Consider the following 21,651-nt stretch of genomic DNA (forward strand, 5'->3'; position numbering starts at 1 on the left):
TTCTGTGTCCCTCATACTCCCTTTTAAGCCCAATTAATTATTTTAATTGTTTAATATTGCACCAAGCAGCCAAGCAGTTTGCTCAGAAGGGACAGCTCTTCTGGTTTTTTAGACTAATTGCCAGTCTAGATTTCTGAATGACAATATGGCTTCTAATTAATCTCACTGCAGTTCTCACAGAAAGAGAGTCTGATAAGAACTTGCCAATTAATGTAAGGAAAAAAAAAATCAACAGTCCTGTTGTGTTTTTCTGGCATCCGCTCCCAGTCAGATGAGTATCACTACTAACTACAGAGACAGACTAAGTATGAAAGGCGGTGGGTTGCGAGGCTCCTCCAAACTTGCACAGACTTTATTAAATCAGTATCTGGATGCTATTTGTATGCCCTTTCATTCTTGTTACCTGACATCGCTTGCTACAGTTTTTGTAAGCAGGAGGAAGACAAAGTAGGACAGCGCAGCAAGTGTCCAACCATCCCCACAGGAAACTTTGCTTACACCATGATGGTTGAAATTAATTTCTTATCTTTTTCTTTCTCTCTGTTGCTTGCAGGTCAGAAGATTCTTCACCACAGAAGTGATATCTTAGAGACTGTAGTCCTCATCAATCCCTCAGATGAAGCAGTTAGTACTGAGGTAAGTCAGAAATACTTCACTGGACATCTCATACAGGATCCATTAAGTGGACATGATGAGAGCATTTAAGCAGACACAGTTAGATGATTATAGAGAATCAGTCACTGCCTTCCAGCTTAGTGACTGACAAATTCCAATACTGTCTTTCAGAGCTGTAGCAGACTTTGAGCAGGTCCTAACTGTGAATGAAAGGGCATATTAGAAGCAAATATGAAAAACATCAGGCATCCCTGGATTTATTCCCTGGATTTTTTTCCCTGGGTTCCCAGACTCCCGACAGACTGTCAGAGGCGTAGGAGAGAAACATGCTTCTGATCTCAGCATTCTTTTTCTCCTAATGCACCAAATTCTCTTCTTGATGCAGCAGAGGCAGCTCTGGTGAAAGTACATCTGGTTTTCTTCTGCTTCTCCATTGTTTGTTAGCTCTGGATGTCAATTTTACATAGGAAGAAAGTGCCTGAAGGTACCCAGGGAGAAATTTGGGTCTTTGAGAGGAATTACCAACTATGTGGTAGTGACTCTAGGTTGATCTATCTGTCCTTCAAAAACCATGTGGCATGATTAATGGACTCTGGAGAGTGCCCACAAGAAGACTGCCAGTTCCTTATGAACTCGGTAGAATCAAAGAACTGATTGTGTAGCTCACAGACAAAACTGGTATATTTAGCTAGTGAAACTGAAGGTTGAAATGATAGGGATAATTTCATTGCTGACCTGTGCTGAGAAGCACTGCTACAATATAATTTCTGTTGGGAAATGAAGCTTGTGGTACATGGTAAAAAATCTGTTTTGTTACCAACTTTAAGTAATGTTAAATGCAAAACAAATGAAATTTCTGAAGTTGTAAAAGTTTAAAAGTCATCTTAGTTAAAGGCAGCTCATTCACCAAAAAGCCACACATGAAAATCTGTTACAAGCCACTAGAGGTGCTTGGTAAGAACAAGGGTGTCACCTGGGTAGCAGCACTCAATACATTTATTCAGACTATAAAGCTATAATGCGTGTGCATGCGTGGAGGAGTAGAAGGGCTAAAAAACTGCCAAAAGCTGGGAAATGCTATTCTTTCTCTAGTGCCTGTCATTCCTTTGATGGATGACCACATGGAAGAACATGATTTGAGGCCCATTAATGACTTCTGAACCCTGGCCTTACTCCTTTGGTTCTGGAAGATGTTTGGTTACATTACTGTTAATTTCATCTCACTAGACTGTGGGAGCCAATCTTTTCTTTGTGTTCATCTTGCCAAACTGGTCACAGTCAGAAGTTACAAGCTGAGATTTGAAGCTGGCTAGCTAAGCAAGGCTCTGACTGGACACAATCCAGAAAGAGACAATAAGAAAGAGGTGGAAGAATTAAATCAGAGGTTGGAGTAGACATGCTCTGCCCACTATGGCAAATAGAAAACTTAGTTTCACATATCAAGAGATTTCCAAGTTGCATCTGGGGAGACAGTGATATACTGTGAAGCTCTAACTTCACCAAAAGAGGAAATTGAAACTATTCATTCAGAAAAAACCAAACCAAACCAACCAATCAACCAACCAGCCAAACCCCAAATCAAACAAAAAACCACCACCATCACAACAACAACAAAGCCCCAAACAAAATAAAATAAAAACCAGAAAGAAATATAATATTCCTCTTATTCTGGCTGCTATTAGCCATACCTAGTGGCAGTCCGAGCAAGGTTCTGCCTGAAGCTCCTGTCATATTCTGTCAAATGCCAAAATAACTCCCAGAAGAGAGAGGCCCAAAGGGAGAGAGATTGAGTTTGAAGTTTCCCAAAGAAAACAAGTTTCTGAAATGCCCATGAATATTTACTTCCTTCTTAGGAAGTCCCTTCTCTGTTGCTCCTGTGCCTACCATAAGTCTGGGAAAACACTGATCTGCTTGTGTGCCCATCTCTGTATACACTCTGTCTTTACCTCCATTTGGACTGAGGCTACCTCTTGCTTGTGCACTTCCTTCAAACAATTTGGGAATTTAACCAACAGTTCAACTGAACAAAATCATCACCTTGCAGTATTTTTTATGAAATTGAGTGGTCTTGAAATCAGGAGACAAATTTCTGCTAGTCCTTCAGGAAGCCTTGCTTGTACCCAGACACAGAATTTATGTGTATCTTTAAGGTCTTCCATGTGTATGATACATTATGCTCTGTAATCTGCAAGCATTTATTTACTTTTTTTCTTCCCATACTTTGCTAGCTCTGCAGAATGTATTTTATCATCAATTAATAAAATAGGTTGAAGGGGAATTATGTGACAGTCACGTATCAGTGATTCACAAGTCAGGAAACAGTTTTGCTGTTGCAAAACCTGGTGAGTTTACACCAAAGTTGGCAGAGTGATGAGTACTGCTGCCAGCAACAGAAAACATCGAAGAGGAAGCCAGTTCTGATATTGTTTTAATACAGGTAAAACAGAGAAAATTTGAGCAATGCACATCAGACAGATGGCTGCACTTGTCTATATTTTTCTCTAAAATAGATACACTCAATCTATTTAATCCATCAAGGATATTTCAGTATTATAGTTAGTTCAATCAGTGAGAGACCAGCATTAGTCCTACATTTTAATTAAAGGAACTTTTTGCTGCTCGGCATCAGGGTCATGTATTTAGTAAAATAACAATGAAAACGTGGTAGAGTTGGGATATTATTTTAGATGTAAACTCTCCAGTGTCTTTTTTCTACTTGTACTGAAAATGTGAGTTGTTCAGCAGAGATTCAGGTTAAGCCTTCCTGGCTCAGCCTCCCAGGCATTAGCAGGAGTTTTTTAGAACAACTGATTGCTTAACAATCAATACAAAAAAATTGAAAGAATGTCTTGCTAGGAGAGATGAGGTGATTGTGTCATCTCCAAGGAGATGGAGCTTGGATGCAACATCATGTGGATTTGTCCCAGATGGACTCTGCTCATTTGCTCATTTAGTTTAGTAGGTGAATAACCTTGTTCTAGAATCACTATTCATTTAATAATTTAATTTAATTTAATTTAGTTTAATTCCTCCTTAACAGAGGAATTAGTGCACTTGAAATTTGTACCTGACCGTAGGCTGAATTGATTTTTCAGTTTTCCGTAAATACTTTTGAAGTATTTGCACAATATTTATTCAACAGTACAGAATCTTACATAGGTTTTATTTAGTTCTGTTCTTCAGTTCAGTTCAGCCAATAGAAGTATACTGAATATATGGATTTCTCTTAGCATGCAAGTAAATCTCCCTCTGGGGGTAGTAAACAAGAATGATTAGTAGCTATAGTAGGGTCAAGTAAAGTAACAAGCATCTGCTTTTAAATAGTTTACTAAGTTTGTCCTGATACAATACTATTGAAGTATACCAGTAGTTATACTATTAATATGTTTGTTCATTGAAAAAATTATTTTTTCAATCAAAATGTATTCTGTTCTGCTTCTTGCTCTTTTTTACATGTCATTAGTTTGGTTTATTCTTCAGACCTTTTTAATTGCATCTAGTCCTTTCTTCAGACCTTCTTTTTAATTGCATCTAGTCCTTCCTTTTTTCCCTTTTTCACCTTTCTCATCGTCTTTTCTAAACAGCACTATACTTGATAATGTTTTGACAGTCCTGCTCCAGACAACAGTTTTAAATTAGGAGAAATAAACTGTATGCTCTCAGTGGAATGCAGAAACACATAGTAAATCCCATTATTGATGTATTTCTCTCCTTCACTCTAGGTGCGCTTAATGATCACAGATGCTGCGAGGCACAAGCTCCTCGTTCTCACTGGACAGTGCTTTGAAAACACGGGAGAACTTATTCTTCAGTCAGGGTCCTTCTCCTTCCAGAACTTCATTGAGATCTTCACAGATCAAGAGGTTAGTTTGGAAAAGTGTCTTCCATACGTTGTTGTGTGATGGCAGAGGTTTCTAGAATACTAAAAACGGCTCCCTGATAGAGTTAGCTTAGGCAGCCGTGGAACTACTGGTCTCTACTCTTAATTATAGGCTTCAAAACATTTATTTATTTTATTTTAGATTTCATGTAAATTGCTTAACAAAAGCATTAAATTTTGATTTGGGGAATTAAATTACAAGAGGAAATCAAGGAAGTTTTGATAATCGAAGGAGAGAGTGCTGTGTTTAAAGTATACAGGTTATTCATCTGAGGTGCACATACAAAGCAGTCAAATTGAACTCGACATCAGGTTCTTACGTGGTGGCAGCTAAATAATAGGTGGCATTAATAAGACAGAGGGTGGCTGTCGGAATAGTTGTATTTTTGGTACCATCTACCTGCTTAACTTCTTTATATTAGTGTTTAAAATTTGGCCAGTAAATCTGTACAACCTTTGGTTTTTACATACCACAGAAATAAGCATGAGCTATACCAATATTTAATGCCATTTGTTTCACGACTTGTTATTTTGCTGTCTTTCTTAATGTACTGTGTCTGAAAGCTCCCATAGGGCAGGAATCCATAGTAAACAAGCTGTCACACTTAATTTGGCTGCTGTGTAAAGTATATATTTAAATAAACTGGATGGCTCAATCCCTAGGGATTTAGTTTCCAATATTAATTAGTTGCATGTCAGTGGACTGAGATTTGAAAGTTTAGCAGTGAGAAAGCAAAGTTTGCATGGCCTTATTGTATCCATGTGATCTATTCCCAGAGCCTCTTTGTTCAGCATATGTTTGTAGGTTAGGGAAAGAACTGGTTTCCTGCTCTCTGAAATATGCATGACACCTAATACTCACTGGCACTTCTCAGAGTCACTTTTCTCTGAAATTACAAACCCAAGCTCCTTACATCTCTAGTTAGCGACACAAAATTACTATATGACTACATAGGTTGGAACTCAATGATCTCAGTCAGAGGTCTTTTCCAACCTGGTTGATTCTGTGATTCTGTGATGAATGCAAAACTAGGGGCAAATACCACCATTACTATTAGGAAACAAAACTGTTGGTTGGGAAGCAGAGCTGGGGGTTGGCTATCAGTTACAGTTGCTGAGGGATTGCCACAGTAGTGAGTGTGCAGGGCATACTCCCATGGGCTATGACTAAGGCTCATTTGGCTCGGCCCTGCAGCTGGCAGTGTGCTCACCAGCCAGCTGGCAGGGCTCTTGGCAAGCACCGGCTTCCAGCCTATTGTTTCTGAAGCCTCAGGGTCTCGCTGTTTCTACACGTTTTCACAAAACCAAAGAAAGATCACGCTTGCCATACTGCAGTTCATGTGTGCGACATTTTTTAAAAACTGGGGAAAAAAAGATCATAAAAAAGATCTAGAAAAAAGTGATAAGTGGTTTTCTAAGTGGCGATGAGATGAAAGAATTCATGTGCAATCCTGATCCCAGTGGGCTTGCCAGTGCAAGGTTCACAGTTGGACTCAATGATCTTAAGGGTCTTTTGCAATCTAAACAATTATATGATTCTATAAGCATGTAAGGTTTGATGAGTACTGCATAGAGTTGGTGTTTCTGGCCTCTGCCCATTTCCACTTCACTGGGCCAAATCTGAGCTATGGTCAAGGAACGTGTTTACAAATAAGTAAATACCCTTTGGGAGATACTCATATAAAGTCTAACCAGAAATCCATCTCTAACATGTAGAGGTCCCTTCATGCAGTGTCTAAAAGTAGGATTTTCAATTTCTCCCATGCTGAAAGATTGAAAATGTCATAGTCCCCTGCTTCTTCAACACCAGCATCTTTGTGGTTCAGGGTAGGAAACAATATTGTGTTTTCTCTGAACAGCCAACTTGCTGTTTGTCTTCACCAGCACTTTTAAAACTTAAGGATTCCTCAACAGATGTCTCTCAATGTTCACTAAGACAGTCAGGTTCACAGGCACATTTATTTGCTCCCAGATTGACTTTGAATTTGGAGAGGAGAAGGAGCAGTTCCATCTCCATGTTATCAAATGAGTGGAACTGCTGATATCCCTGGTGTCACCATCTGAAATGCAAACCCATTGAGACCTTTTCTGGGGCATTTCTGAACTTGCTGTTCCTAACAGTTTTGATCTATGTCTGGAATAATCTTTCTTCAGCTTTTCATTGGCCTGGACTACCAGTGGCTTAACATTGTCTGCATTATGCATGCCAACTTTTAGGAGCAAAAGTCAGAATTTAGAAGTATGGAGCATAAATCCAGATATGGTGTAATATAAATGGGAGAGGATTAATCTCAGACTTTGGTGCAGTATATTCATTGGCGCAATATATTCATTATCCCACTATATTACCATATGATTTTTTACCTAGGCAGAAAATTGGCTCTGTATGAGAAACAGTCTTTATTCAAGTTATCTCCTTATGTATGCAACAGACTTGGATTTATTCATTCAGAGGAAGTGATTTTTTACTACATTTAACTCTCCCTAATAATGTGTTTTCAACCCTGATCAGAGACATCTCACTGAGATCCTAAATCCATTTCAGAGTTGTGCTACCCCTCTTTTCTTATTTCTCCAGTAGACAACAGCAATGCTTACCCTACTGTCCTTATCTTTCAGCCTTTTCAACCTTTTCTCCATTTATTTGGTTTGGTTTTGTGTTTTTTTTTCACTTGCTCCCTTTCAGATAGGGCCATGTCTGATATATGGGTGAGATTAATTTATACTCCTGTCAAATGGTTTCGATACTCAACAAAGGATGACAAAGGAAGGTAGAAAATATTTATTTTCAGCTTTATTTATTTATTGGTTGGAGTTTAAAAAAAAAAAATACAACAAACAGCCACTGTATCTTTGTTGAGTCCTATTTTCAGTAAATGCTGAAAATAAGTTATGTAACACCAAGAAAGGAAGTGAGACCTACACGCAGAGAGGCCCAAAGAGATCTAATGCAATCAAACATCTTTAATCTGTTATATATTCATTTCTGCCATTGATACAGCTTGTGGTCCAAAAATTCCCAATTATTCAGCTGATGAAAACTGTTCTTACAGCTTGAACTGATACTGCATAGCCTCTGCAAAGAAGGCTATGGTATTCTCCATGATGATGTGCTGGCATGTTTTCCACTGACATTTTATATCTGAATTACTTCTTTAAAGAAGTTTGGTGCTCTCTCAGCCACTTCTCAAAGGACTTCTGCTCCTGACTACTTCACCAGCCTTGTTGACCTCTGGACACACTCCAGCATCTCCAATGTCTTGCTTGGAGTGAATGGCCCAAAAACTTGTAGCTGTTTCCATCTCTGCAGTAATAACTTATTTCTTAATCATGGAATCACAAAATAGGTAGAGTTGGAAGAGACCTCTGGAGATCATCCAGTCCAACCCCCCTGCCAAGGCAGGGTCACCTACAGCAGGTGACACAGGAATGCCTCCAGGTGGGTTTTTAGTATCTCCGGAGAGGTAGACTATGTGACCTCCCTGGACAGCCTGTTAGAGTCCTCTGCCACCCTCCATGAAAGTTCTTCCTTATATTGAGGTGGACCTTGTTGTGTTTCAACTTATGGCCATTGCTTCTCATCCTACTGCTGGGCACCACTGAAAAGGGTCTGGCACCATCCTCTTGGCACTGCCTTTGAAATATTTATGTACATTAGTGAGATCCCCTCTGTCTTCTCTGGACTAAACAAGCCCAGCTCCCACAGTCTCTCCTCATAAGAGAGATGCTCCAGACATCTGATCATTTTTGTGGCCCTCCACTGGACCCTCTCCGGTAGCCCCTTGTCTTTCATGAACTGTGGAGACCAGAATTGAACACAGTACTCCAGATGTAGCCTCGCTAGGGCGTGGAAGAGGGGGAAGACTACCTCCCTCGACCTGTTGGCCATACTCTTCCCAATGCAACCCAGGATAACAATTAGCCCTTCTGGCCACAGGGGCACACTGCTGGCTCATACTCAATTTATCATCCCCCAAGACTTCCAAGTCCTTCTCTGCAGAGCTACTTTCCAGCAGTTGGCCCCAGCCTGTCCTGGTACTTGGGGTTATTCCTGCCCAGGTGCAGGACTCTAAACTTGCCTTTGTTGCCTACCCAGGTCCCACTGAATGGCAGCACAGCCTTCAGGTGTATCAGCCACTCCCCCCAGATTCATATCATCGTCTTGCCGAGAGTACATTCTATCACTTTATCCAGGTCATTGATAAGCAAGTTGAATAAGACTGGACCCAGCATTGATTCCTGGGGAGTGCCACTGACTACAGGCCTCCAGATGGATTCTACTCCACTGATCCTGAGCCTCTGAGCTCTGCCATTCAGCCAGTTCTTGATCCACTTCACTGTCCATTCATCTAAACCGCATCTCCTGAGCTTACCCTGTGGGAGACAGTGTGAAAAGCCTTGCTGAAGTCGAGGTAGGCAACATTGCACTGCTCTCCCCTCATCAACCCATCCTTCCATACCATCACAGAGGGCTATCAGATTAGTCAAGCATGATTTTCCTCTTGGTGAATCCATGGTAATGACTCTTGATGACCTTCTTTTCTTCTACCTGATTGGTGATGACCTTCACAATGATCTGTTCCATCACCTTTCCAGGGATAGAAGTGAGGCTGTCTGGCTGGTAGTTTTCTTCTTGCCCTTTTTAAAGATGAGAGTAGCACTGGCTTTCCTCCAGTCATCAGGCACCTCTCCTGTCTCCATGATTTTTCAAAGATGATGGAGTGTAGCTTAGCAATGTCTGCCAGCTCCCTCAGCACCCATGGGTGCATTCCATCAGAGCCCATGGATTTGTGGGTGTTAAGTCTCTAAACCAACCCTCTACGACCAAGGGAACATCTTCCTTTTTCCAGCCTTCTTCTCTTACATCCAAGATCTGAAATTCCTGAGGGCCAACCTCAGCAGTAAAGACTGAGGCAAAAAAGGCATTTGCTAGTTCCACCTTCTCTGTGTCTTCCATGACCAGGACACTCATCTGATTCAGCAGTGGCCCCACATTTTCCCTAATCTTCCTTTTGCTGCTGATGTACTTGTAGAAGCACTTCTTGTTGTCCTTGATATCCCTTGCCAAACTCAATTCCAAGTGGTCCTTGGCCTTCCTCATTACATCCCTTCTTACTTTGACAATGTTCCTCTAGTCCTCCCACATGGCTTGTCCCTTTTTCCACGTCTCATGAATTTCTTTCTTCCATTTGAGATTTGCTAGAAGCTGCTTGCTCATCCATGCCAGTCTCTTGCCTCCTTTGCTTTATTTCTTGCTCATGGGTATACACTGGTCTTGAGCTTGAAGGAAGTGATGCTTGAATATTGACCAGCTCTCTTGGTCTTCTAGAGCCCTAAACTGTGGGATTCCTCTAAGTAGGTCTTGGAAGAGGTCAAAGTTCAGGATTGTAGTCCTGCTTACTTCTTTGCTTCCTCCACACAGGATCCTGAGTTCCACTATCATTGTCACTGTGCTGAAAAACTCTTCTGCAACCAGTCTTGATAAATCTGGGAGCAGTACTGGCTTTTAAGGAGCCAGCCTGCAGTAGTGATGGTGCGGTGCAATATATCCCATGAGAAAAGGACGAAGGATGGCAGCTGTCCCTAGGAGGGTGCTGGCCTCCTCCATGATGCAGTTACTTTCTGGCTGTTAAGAGGTTTTGCTTTGTCCTTTAGATATTTTGCTGGCGCTTCTGGTTGAACTGGGGCATCAGGCAGACTCATGAGTCAATGGTAGAGATGTAGTGGCAGTGCAGGCTGCCTTAGCCTCATAATCCTCATACCCTCTCAATATAAAAGTTTGTACCATCCTTCTATATGGAGGGAGGAATGAGGAAACCTTGGGTGCTGTTCTTTGGGCAATAGTGACCAGGACAAGGTCCTCCTTTGTGTTTTAAGAAGTATGGCAGTGAACTAATTGTAGTAACAGGTTACTTTGGCTTCTGGGATGCGTACTCACCACTGCAGAAGTAAATGAAAAAGGTATTATCTAACTGATCAGGAAATATTATGTTCTGACATTATTGTAATTAAAAAAGTGAATTTGTGTGCATCTTCTTGTGTTTTTGTTTTATAACCCTAGATTGGTGAATTATTGAGCACCACACACCCTGCCAACAAAGCCAGCCTAACTCTTTTCTGCCCTGAGGAAGGGGACTGGAAAAATTCCAACCTTGACAGACACAACCTTCAAGACTTTATAAACATTAAACTCAACTCGGCTTCTATATTGCCCGAAATGGAAGGACTCTCTGAATTCACAGAGTATCTGTCAGAATCAGTAGAAGTGCCATCACCTTTTGACATTTTGGAACCTCCAACCTCAGGCGGTTTCTTGAAACTCTCCAAACCCTGCTGTTATATTTTCCCAGGGGGAAGAGGGGACTCTGCATTGTTTGCAGTGAATGGATTCAATATGCTTATCAATGGAGGATCTGAAAGAAAGTCTTGCTTTTGGAAACTTATCCGGCACTTGGACAGAGTAGATTCCATTCTGCTCACTCACATCGGAGATGACAATCTGCCAGGAATCAATAGCATGCTTCAGCGAAAGATAGCTGAACTAGAAGAAGAACAGTCCCAAGGGTCTACTACCAACAGCGACTGGATGAAAAATCTGATCTCACCTGATTTAGGAGTTGTATTTCTTAATGTACCTGAGAATCTGAAAAACCTGGATCCTAATTTTAGAGTCAAAAGGAGTGTAGAAGAAGCTTGTTTTACTCTCCAGTATTTAAACAAGTTGTCTATGAAACCAGAACCTCTTTTCAGAAACACAGGAAATACCATTGACCCCATAATTTTATTTCAGAAAATGGGAGTTGGCAAGCTTGAGATGTATGTGCTTAATCCTGTCAAAAGTAGCAAAGAGATGCAATATTTTATGCAGCAGTGGAGTGGTACTAACAAAGATAAAGCTGAATTCCTGCTACCAAATGGCCAAGAACTAGACATTCCATTGTCCTATTTCACCTCTGTCTCATCCCTGATTGTGTGGCATCCAGCTAATCCTGCAGAAAAAATAATCCGAGTTCTGTTTCCTGGAAACAGCACCCAGTATAATATTCTAGAAGGACTAGAAAAACTCAAACACTTAGACTTCCTTAAACAACCAATGGTTACACAGAAAGACCTAACTGGGAACATTGCTAGTCCAGCTGTGAAACAAGCGAAGTTGAAACAACGAACAGACAGCAAGGAGAGTCTCAAGCCTGCTGCAAAGACACCACCAAATAAGCCTGTGAGAAAGGAATCTAAAGAGGAAGCACCAGAGCCTGTGAAGCCTAGTCTGGCTTCAGAAAAGCCTCAGAAGGTGGAAAGCAAAGAAAAAGTTCCAGTTAAAAAAGAAAAACAAGCAAAAGTAGAGACCAAACCAATAGTGGTGGAAAAAGACATAGTAAGTAAAGAAGAACAATTAGTAAAATCCGAAACTCCTGAAAAACAAAGTACAGATGTAAAACCAAAATTGTCGAAGGAGAAGACAGTGAAAAAGGAAGGCAAAGCAAAACCTGAAGAAAAGAAAGAGGAAAAAGAAAAACTAAAGAAAGAGGTTTCTAAAAGAGAGGAGAAAACACCCATCAAAAAAGAGGAGAAACCAAAAAAAGAGGACATCAAGAAAGAAGTTAAAAAAGAGGTGAAAAAGGAAGAGAAGAAGGAAACTAAGAAGGAAATAAAGAAAGAAGCTTCACAAAAAGAAGCTAAAAAAGAAGCTAAAAAAGAAGAGAAGAAGGAAATTAAGAAGGAAGACAAAGAAGCCAAAAAGGATGTAAAAAAAAATCCTAAAGAAACAAAGAAGACAGCTGCTTCTTCAAATGAAGCTAAAAAGCCAGCAGCAAAGCCTAAACCACAAAAGAAGGAGGAACCTGCTAAAAAAGAAGTAATACCTGCTGGAAAGCCAAAGGAAAAAGGAAAAGTTAAAACTGTGAAGAAGGACCTCAAAGTCAGTGGAACACAAGCTGCCCTTGCAGCAGTTGGAGCCACAACTGTAGCAGCTGCAGAAATTACAGCTGGTGGAAAGGAGCTTGAAGCAGAGAGATCCCTTATGTCTTCACCAGAGGACTTAACAAAGGATTTTGAGGAATTAAAAGCTGAAGAAGTAGAAACAACAAAAGAAACAAAAGTTCAAGTTGCACTTATAAAGGATGAACTGAAACTCAATGGCACAGTACAAAAAGAAAAATTGGATAATGAAGGACCTGCAGAGTCCTCTGATGAAGGCATAACTACCACAGAGGCTGAGGGTGAGTGTGAACAGACGCCTGAAGAATTGGAACCTGTGGGAAAGCACAGCGTTGATGACAATGAAAAGTTTGAAGATGAAGGAACTGGCTTGGAAGAATCATCTGAAGCAGGAGATTATGAAGAAAAGGCAGAGACAGAAGAAGCTGAAGAACGAGATGAAAATGAAGAAGAAAAGACCCATCTGGATGCCACAAAACTGTACATGCAAGAAGCAAGAAAAGTTGCAGGTGGCTCAGAAAAAAAGATGACTGAAGTAGATGCTAACATTAAAGATGAAAAGTATATTGAAAAGGCAGATTACGAGGCATCCGATGAACGGGCTGAAGAAGACAGAGAAGAAGCAATAGAAAAGGCAGAAACTGAAGAGACTGAAGAAGATGAGGAAGACAAAGCAGAAGACATCAGAGATGAAGAGGAAACTGAAAAAATAGAAGCTGAAGAAGATTATGTGATGGCTGTGGTAGACAAAGCTGCAGAATCAGGTGAAGCTGAAGATAAATATGGCTTACTCATAATTACACCAACTAAACGCTCAGAGTCTCAGTCTCCAGTAATTGAACCAGCCTCTTCTATCCATGATGAGACACTACCTGGTGGTTCAGAAAGTGAAGCCACTGTTTCTGATGAAGAAAATAGAGAAGATCAACCTGAGGAATTCACTGCTACTTCAGGTTACACACAGTCTACCATTGAAATATCCAGTGAACCAACTCCAATGGATGAAATGTCGACACCTCGAGATGTCATGAGTGATGAAACTAACAATGAGGAAAGTGAGTCACCCTCTCAGGAGTATGTGAACATTACCAAGTATGAGACATCACTGTTCTCTCAAGGGTTTGGCAGACCTAAACTTTCTCCACTTCCAGATGCTTTTAATGGATTATCTGAAGGATCCAAAACAGAGGCCACAGAAGGTAAGGATTATAATGCCTCAGCTTCCACCATCTCACCACCTTCTTCATTAGAGGAAGACAAATTCTGCAAATCTGCGTTCCAAGATGTATACCGGCAAAAAGAAAGTGAAATCCATGGCACTGCCAAATTAGACATCAAAGAACCCTATCAAGAAGATGTTGATGGAAAACGTAGTTCAGCCAAGAGTCCAGCTGCCAGTTTGTCCCCTCCATCACCTGTTGCCAAAACACCACTGGGTGAACGTAGTGTGAACTTTTCACTTACTCCAAACGAGATCAAGGTCCCTTCTGAGTCAGTCCCTGTTGCTAGATTGCCTGATGTACACCAAGAAATTGCTGAGGAGCACTGTGCAAGCCCTGAAGATAAAACATTAGAAGTAGCATCTCCCTCACAGTCTGCTGCTGGTAGTGCTGGCCACACACCTTATTATCAGTCTCCCACTGATGAAAAGTCCAGTCAGCTTCCCTCTGAAACCAGTGAAAAGTCAACAGAAGCACCTGTTAGCTTTGAGTTCAGTGAAGTCAAAGATGAGTCTGCAAAATGCAGAATAAGCCCTATGGATGAGCCTGTGCCAGACTCAGAATCTCCTATTGAAAAGGTTCTCTCGCCTCTACGGAGTCCACCACTGATAGGTTCAGAGACCACTTATGATACATTTTTGAGTGCTGATTTAAAGTCTCCCACCAGAGATTATGGAAGTCCTTCTGAGGGGAAACCTGAAAAAGAAAAATCCCCTGTTCAGATGAGCCCAGCTTCAGAAGCCAGCTCTGTGGGCCTTTTCCAGGAGAGACAAGATGAAAAAAGCATGGAGTTTATGGTAATTAGGGAAAGCTTCAGCCTGGAAAGGAAAATGGAGGATACAGAACCCAGCAGCTCTCAGTCTTCACTGATCTTGCATGAGCGGAAGTTAGCAGATGATCTCTCACCGACTCAAGTAGATAGCAGTCAGTTTGGCTCTTTAAAAGAAGATACCAAAATGTCAATTTCTGAAGGCACTGTTTCTGACAAGTCTGCAACTCCCGTTGATGAGGTTGTCGCAGAAGACACCTATTCCCATATAGAAGGAGTAGCTTCTGTCTCTACAGCATCTGTTGCCACTAGTTCGTTTCCAGAACCAACTACTGATGATGTATCTCCTTCTTTGCATGCTGAGGTTGGTTCTCCCCACTCTACTGAAGTTGATGATTCCCTTTCAGTGTCAGTTGTACAAACACCAACAACTTTTCAGGAAACAGAAATGTCTCCATCTAAAGAAGAGTGCCCAAGGCCCATGTCTATTTCTCCACCAGATTTCTCACCTAAAACTGCAAAATCAAGAACACCAGTGCATGATCACAGATCTCCTGAGCAGTCAGCTATGTCAGTAGCATATGGTCAGGAGTCCCCTGAGCAGTCTTTAGCAATGGACTTTACTAGGCAGTCTCCAGAATATCCTGCTGTAGGCGCTAGTATACACCATATATCTGAAAATGGACCAACAGAAGTAGATTATAGCCCTTCAGATATACAGGAGCCTCCTTTTGCACGGAAAATTTCACCCACAGAGCAGTCGTCTTACTCTCAAGAGAAAGATATTTCAGAAATTATTTCAGTTTCTCAAATTGAAGCTTCATCCTCAACTTCATCAGCTCATACACCTTCCCAGGTAGCTTCACCACTGCCAGAGGAAACTTTTTCAGGTGCTGTTCCACACAGAGATATGTCACTATATTCTTCTTTTACCTCAGAAAAGGTGCAGAGCCTAGGTGAAAAGCTGTCACCAAAATCTGACCTATCTCCATTAACTCCGAGGGAATCTTCTCCTCTGTATTCTCCTACTTTTCCAGATTCACCTCCTGCAATCAAAGAAGCGGTATCAGCTAGTCACACACATTTGTTGTCACAGCAAGTGTCCTCTGTCAAAGCCTTTGGTTATCAGGAATCCCTAACAAAGCACAGTCCAGAACCTTTACTCAGCCCAGAGAAAGAAGATTCAGAGAAAAGCAGGAGGTCACTCGAAGAACTTAGTTATTCATATGAGGCCAGAGAGAAAACTACTGGGTCACCAGAGAATATTAGCTATTCCTATGAGGCAGTTGGAAAATCTACTAAATCACCTCAAGCCATGGATTATTCCTATGAGACAACCAGAAAAACTACTAGGTCACCTGAAACCACAGATTATTCCTATGAGATAACCAGGAACACTACTAGGTCACCTGAAGGTACAGATTATTCCTATGAGATAATTGGAAAAAATATGAGGTCATCTGAGGTCACAGATTATTCTTATCAGATGACAGGGAAAACTACCAGGTCACCAGGGGCCCCAGATTATTCCTATGAGACAGTTGGGAAAACCACGAAGTCACCTGAGACCACAGATTATTCCTATGAGATAACTGGGAAAGCTACCAGATCACCTGAGACTATGGATTACTCCTATGAGACAACAAGGAAAACCTCTAAGTCACCAGAAGCCATTGGCTACTGCTATGAGACAATTGGGAGGGCCACCAGGTCATCAGAGGCCATGGCTTACTCCTATGAGGCAACTGGGAAGGCCTCCAGTTCACCTGAAGTCACAGATTACTCATTTGAGACAACTGGGAGAGCCACCAGGTCACCCGAAGCTACTAGCTATTCCTATGACACAAGTGCACATTTCACTCCAAGTAAATCGTTAGCAGAATCCCGTCAAGATGTTGACTTATGCCTTGTGTCCTCTTGCGAGTATAAACATCCGAAAACTGAACTTTCACCCTCATTTATCAACCCAAACCCCCTTGAGTGGTTTGCAAATGAAGAACAGTCTCAAGATCAAGAGAAGCCTCTAACTCAGTCTGGGGGAGCTCAGCCGCCTTCTGGGGGAAAGCAGCAAGGGCGGCAGTGTGATGAAACCCCTCCCACATCTGTGAGCGAGTCTGCCCCATCTCAGACTGATTCAGATGTTCCACCAGAGACTGAGGAATGTCCTTCCATCACTGCAGATGCTAACATTGACTCAGAAGATGAGTCAGAAACCATTCCAACGGACAAGACAATTACGTACAAACACATTGACCCACCACCTGTCCCGATGCAGGATCGCAGCCCTTCCCCTCGGCACCCTGATGTTACCATGGTTGATCCAGAAGCTCTACCAGTTGATCAGAATTTAGGTAAACCTTTGAAGAAAGACCTCAAAGAAAAGACAAAGACAAAAAAGCAGGGTACAAAGGCCAAGTCATCTTCTCCTGTTAAAAAAAGTGATGGTAAATCAAAACAAGTGGCTTCACCAAAGCCAGCTATAAAAGAATCTTTAGACAAAATTTCCAGAACAGCTTCTCCAAAAAAGAAGGAATCTGTGGAGAAGGCAACCAAAAATATCTCTAATCCAGAGGTAAAGTCTCGAGTGGAAGAGAAAGATAAGGACACCAAGAATGCAGCAAATACAACAACATCCAAGTCAGCAAAGACTGCAACCACAGGTAAAGACAAATAGCATTTCCCTAGTGTTACAATTTTCTTAGTTGTGGCAGTGAAGTTAGTTTAGCTTTTTATCAGCTGAGAATGTGGTTTGTAGCAAATCCTCAAAAAAGTTCCGATTTTAAGTGTAAATCCAGCATATAAAGACCACATTTAAATGCATGGAATTCACTAGTTTTACTGTTGTAATCTGAGAAAATTGATGTGTCAGTTTGCCCAGAGAGTACATAAAATACAAAGAATTTAATACTATCTGTCTAAATGGTTAATCACCTAATAGTATTAAAAGTACCACTGCTGTAGGTGAAGTGAAATCAGTAGCAAAGTGAACTCCTTTATTCATTGTGGGAAATAGGTAGGCACAATTCTCTTTAACATAAATTAATGCAGTTCAGTAGTGTGGGAGACAAAGTCATGATCAGTCTTTGGATGCTCTCATTACTACGCTGGATTGATTTTAAAAGAAGCATTTAAAAAAAATTATAACATTAGTGAAAGCATTTTCAGTGAACTAAGCATGTACATCACATAATCGGATTAAAGTCTTACACCATCGGTGGTGATTAAACATACAGAAAGTTAATGTCATTTTGAACGACTGTTGTATATTCTAAGTAGCAATAAAATATGACTTAGATATCTGAAGGAGGCATTGTGCTAACCTGTTGTTTCTGGCAGACCTTGTTAGGGAGTATTGGAGCATACTTTGATTTTGCTGCTGTGAGGACTGATGTTCTGTCGAAAGCTTTTTTACAAGGAGCAGGTCTGGGATTCTGTACAAACAAAGCAGCATTCAACTGTCTTCCCTGTTTTTAGTAGTGCACTGTTCCTTTCTTACACCATCATTTGCATATCTCTGTTAGTAGATACATTTCAAAGCAGCAATATAGTTTTTCATGGTGTGCATTTCTCCATGACTTTAGCTCCACTTGAGTCTTCTTCTTTAAGGCATACTTCTCAACTATATGCCGGAATAAAACAGGGCTCTATTGCTAATGACGTTTAAATGTAAAGTGTAACTAATAACTTATTCAGTGTTGGTATGCACAATTCAAAAAGAAATATCACAGATTTTTTTTTCATCAGAGATGATAAAATATTTTGTAAAAAAACCCCAACGGTAAAACTCTCTAATTCAGGAAATCTTATCATATCATTTGAGGTATTGCCCTTTAATGAATGGCAGGATATGCTAGACAACTGGACTTCACTGGCCTTACATTGTGTCACCCTAAATTGAGTGTATTGCTCAGATAATTGTTTACCAAGCTTCATCAACATGAGGAGGCTAATAGACTGTGAATAGTGATCATCTGGATAAAATTACTGGTTGAATCCCAATTTTCAGTTCACACCACGATCTAGTTTGTAGCAAAAGACAGGGGGTTTTGTGTATTATCTTCAATGTGTTTAAACGTTGTATTTCCTTTTCGCTGAAGCTCTTCTTAGAACATGTACTATATATATTATGTGCAACAGCAAAGACATGCTTCCTCCTACTTTTTGTGATAAGTGGCTGATTTGGGTGTGCAAATTAGGATACAGCAGGCAAACAAACACTTGACTCTGTTCCCTGAATTGCTTTACAAATGTCTCTGTCCTTCCAAGTTCCTCCTTGGTCCTCTTTCTGCTCATGTTACAGGTGCTTTCTAAAGCACCTGTAAGGCAGCCTGAGCATATCAATAGCTACCATGTCTTGCTGTCTACCTCAAATTTCAGGCCTGCTTCAAATCTGCATGGCTCCCTGTAAGACCCTTTATAGTCCTTTTATAATCCTGTGTGCGTGAGACTTTCAAAAAGCTGCACTTCTTCACCTGGAAAATAATACCACCATTTATTGAATGGTAATTCAGTAATCACAGACCTGCATAGTAATTATTGGATAATAGTAGTATTTTACTGTGTAAGGTTCAGCTGAGTTTTTGTTTGTGGTAGTGATTTTTTTGTTGTATTATATAGTTCCAGTTATTCAGATTTTTCTCCTCTTACAGTCACAATTGGTGTACAACAAAAGCGGAACATGCCGTTGTAGGTATGAGGGTAATGCCATAATTGGACACATTCACCTCAGTAGTTATAACAGTAATTAATAAGTGCATGTTTTTAACCAGCCTGTGATAAATACTTCTGTTTCCAAAGGACCTGGGAATACTAAGGTGACAAAATCTTCAGCAGTGCCTCCAGGACCTCCAGTGTATTTGGATCTGGTATACATTCCCAACCATAGCAATAGCAAGAATGTTGACGTTGAGTTTTTCAAGAGGGTGCGGTCATCCTACTATGTGGTGAGCGGGAATGATTCTGCAGCCGAGGAGCCAAGCAGGGCTGTTCTGGACTCCCTGCTGGAGGGCAAGGCACAGTGGGAGAGTAACATGCAGGTAGGCTCTTCACTCATATCTCTGCCTGGAAATTTAACCTTGTCTGGGAAACAGCTATGAGAAGCTAGAGCACCTCTGAGGAGTGGCTGGCAGCTGCCAGGGAATGGAGTCCCCGGGCTGGGCACCTTGTTTCACTGATGATAAGAGAGGATGCATGAGTGAAGCACAGGGCTGAACTTCACTCAGCTGCTCCCACATTTCTGGCCCTTCAGACCTGCTCCTGGTGAATAAAACAGTTGAGAGCTGGCCTAAAGGGCCAGTTGGCTGTTTCATCTTTTTACTGTACCATAGATGTGATCCACGTTTGGAAACATTGCGTTTTATAAGTAGGGAAGAAAAGCGTATGTTGCACACTTTATACAGTTATTACATGCATTTGGAAACTTCATATGCCTTCCATCACAATGAATGAGGAAATAAAATATTTGTCCATTATCTAAAGAGTATCAGTGCAAAGACCCACTCTTTCCAAAAGGGAAACATACTTGTTGGCTCTGGCTTCTTACAAAGACATTTTGCTTATCAACCGTTTCTGTTGTCCATTCATCAGAACTTCTGTTTTGTGTTGCAGGTGACATTAATCCCAACGCATGACTCAGAAGTGATGAGGGAATGGTACCAAGAGACCCATGAGAAACAGCAGGACCTCAACATCATGGTTTTGGCAAGCAGCAGCACTGTTGTTATGCAAGATGAATCTTTTCCTGCATGCAAGATCGAATTGTAAGAACAAAACCGTGCATCACAAGATTAAACTTTACTTCCAGAAATTCTTCAATTTGAAAACACCTTTTCTAAAAATTCAACTCATCTATTTCAACTGCTGAACTATATACCTGCCAAATGCTATACTGTGTCAGAGTGATGCAAATCACTAATATTTTTCAGTCTTTGTTGATTGCTAAGGGAAATAACAGTCTTCCCATTGTAGAGTACAAATTACTGCGAAAATACAGTTCCAGTTGCATCTCTGCTGAACATTTGGAAACCATGCACTAGCAACCCCAACTGACTTCTGCCAGGTAGAGGCATTTGCCCTCTAAAGAAACACAAAGAGAGAGAGGGTTAGGAGGAGAATGTAGTAAATAATTAGGTCTGCATTAGTCTCATGGCAATAGATGTATTGCTTACTGCAGTCTGCTTATATTCTTACATGAGAAGAAAGTTTTAAATTTGTATTAATCTGAGCTATCACTATGGGGATCCTTTTTTTAAAGAATTAAGTTAGCTCAAAAATAAAAAGAAATGGAACGTAGCTAGGAAGGGATGTACAGCCTAATCACTCATCAGCAGTTTTCCACTTTAATTTGAACTCTGCATACTGACATACCATAACAATCATAGGCCAAATATGCATGTAGTCTGCACCCTATCCAGAAATCTAGAACCTTTTTTTTCAACATGCAGAATTTTGGTCTAAGGCATGCTTCCAGTGAAAGCCCACTCACTCTAGCCAGAACTGACCAGTCCACATGCTTGAACACCCATGTCCACTGTCAATTAACTGAAGCAAAATACCAAAGCAGTCGGGAATACATACAGTAGACAATTTGCCTTAGAAAGTGACTTGAATGTACAAAGAAACTTGATGCACTTATTTTTTAATGCTGAGACAGCGTATTTATAAAACATCTGTGTAGGATCATAGTTACACCAGTAAAGAAGTATGAATGTGCATGTGTGGTGTTAGGAACCTATCTGACTGGTCAAACGGTTTGGTGCTATGAATTACGTATGTTAATTATGTGAACACTTCATTGATGCACTTGCACAGCTCAACAAGGCAAGATGAGCATTTATTTTCAAAGTTTCTTTCGTACTGTGGAAGCAAGATTGAAGTGGTGTCCAGTATCAGAGTTACAAAACTTAGTGAAACATTCAGAATGATGAAAAAGGTTACCTGCGAACCTGTACAGTATTCAACCTTCCTTTGTCTTACCTTATTTTGTTTGTTTAATTTAAGAGTGAACTTGAGAACAAATGTACAGAAACCTTTTTTTTTTAGTGCTGCATGAAGTTTTAATACATGATTTTTTAACAAACATTTTCATTTGCAGGTAAATGCAAAGAAAAATTTTTCAGGTGAAGGCAACTTTTTTAGTAGTTTTGTAAGATAAATGAATAATGTTGTTTAAGATTCTAGTGAGAATGGATATTGAGGTACAATTTATTGAAAACAGTCAACTGCCAGTA

The 21,651-nt window shown here is 40.7% G+C and overlaps 1 protein-coding gene across 1 annotated transcript in view; it reads left to right on the plus strand.

Moving 5' to 3' along the window:
- The window catches only part of MAP1B (microtubule associated protein 1B), a 68,467-nt gene extending 47,767 nt beyond the window's left edge, over positions 1 to 20,700 (plus strand). The window contains exons 3-7 of the mRNA XM_027709694.2: positions 554 to 636; positions 4,338 to 4,478; positions 10,557 to 17,082; positions 19,220 to 19,458; positions 20,030 to 20,700. Of these exons, the coding sequence (XP_027565495.2) occupies positions 554 to 636; positions 4,338 to 4,478; positions 10,557 to 17,082; positions 19,220 to 19,458; positions 20,030 to 20,185 (7,145 nt within the window). The 3' untranslated portion in view covers positions 20,186 to 20,700. The remainder of the gene's footprint in view (positions 1 to 553; positions 637 to 4,337; positions 4,479 to 10,556; positions 17,083 to 19,219; positions 19,459 to 20,029) is intronic.
- The last annotated feature ends 951 nt before the right edge of the window (positions 20,701 to 21,651 follow it).

Source organism: Pipra filicauda, unplaced genomic scaffold (genome assembly GCF_003945595.2).
Source record: "Pipra filicauda isolate LSUMZ 115617 unplaced genomic scaffold, ASM394559v2 scaffold35_size7292922_pilon, whole genome shotgun sequence".
Classification (NCBI taxonomy): Eukaryota; Metazoa; Chordata; class Aves; order Passeriformes; family Pipridae; genus Pipra; species Pipra filicauda.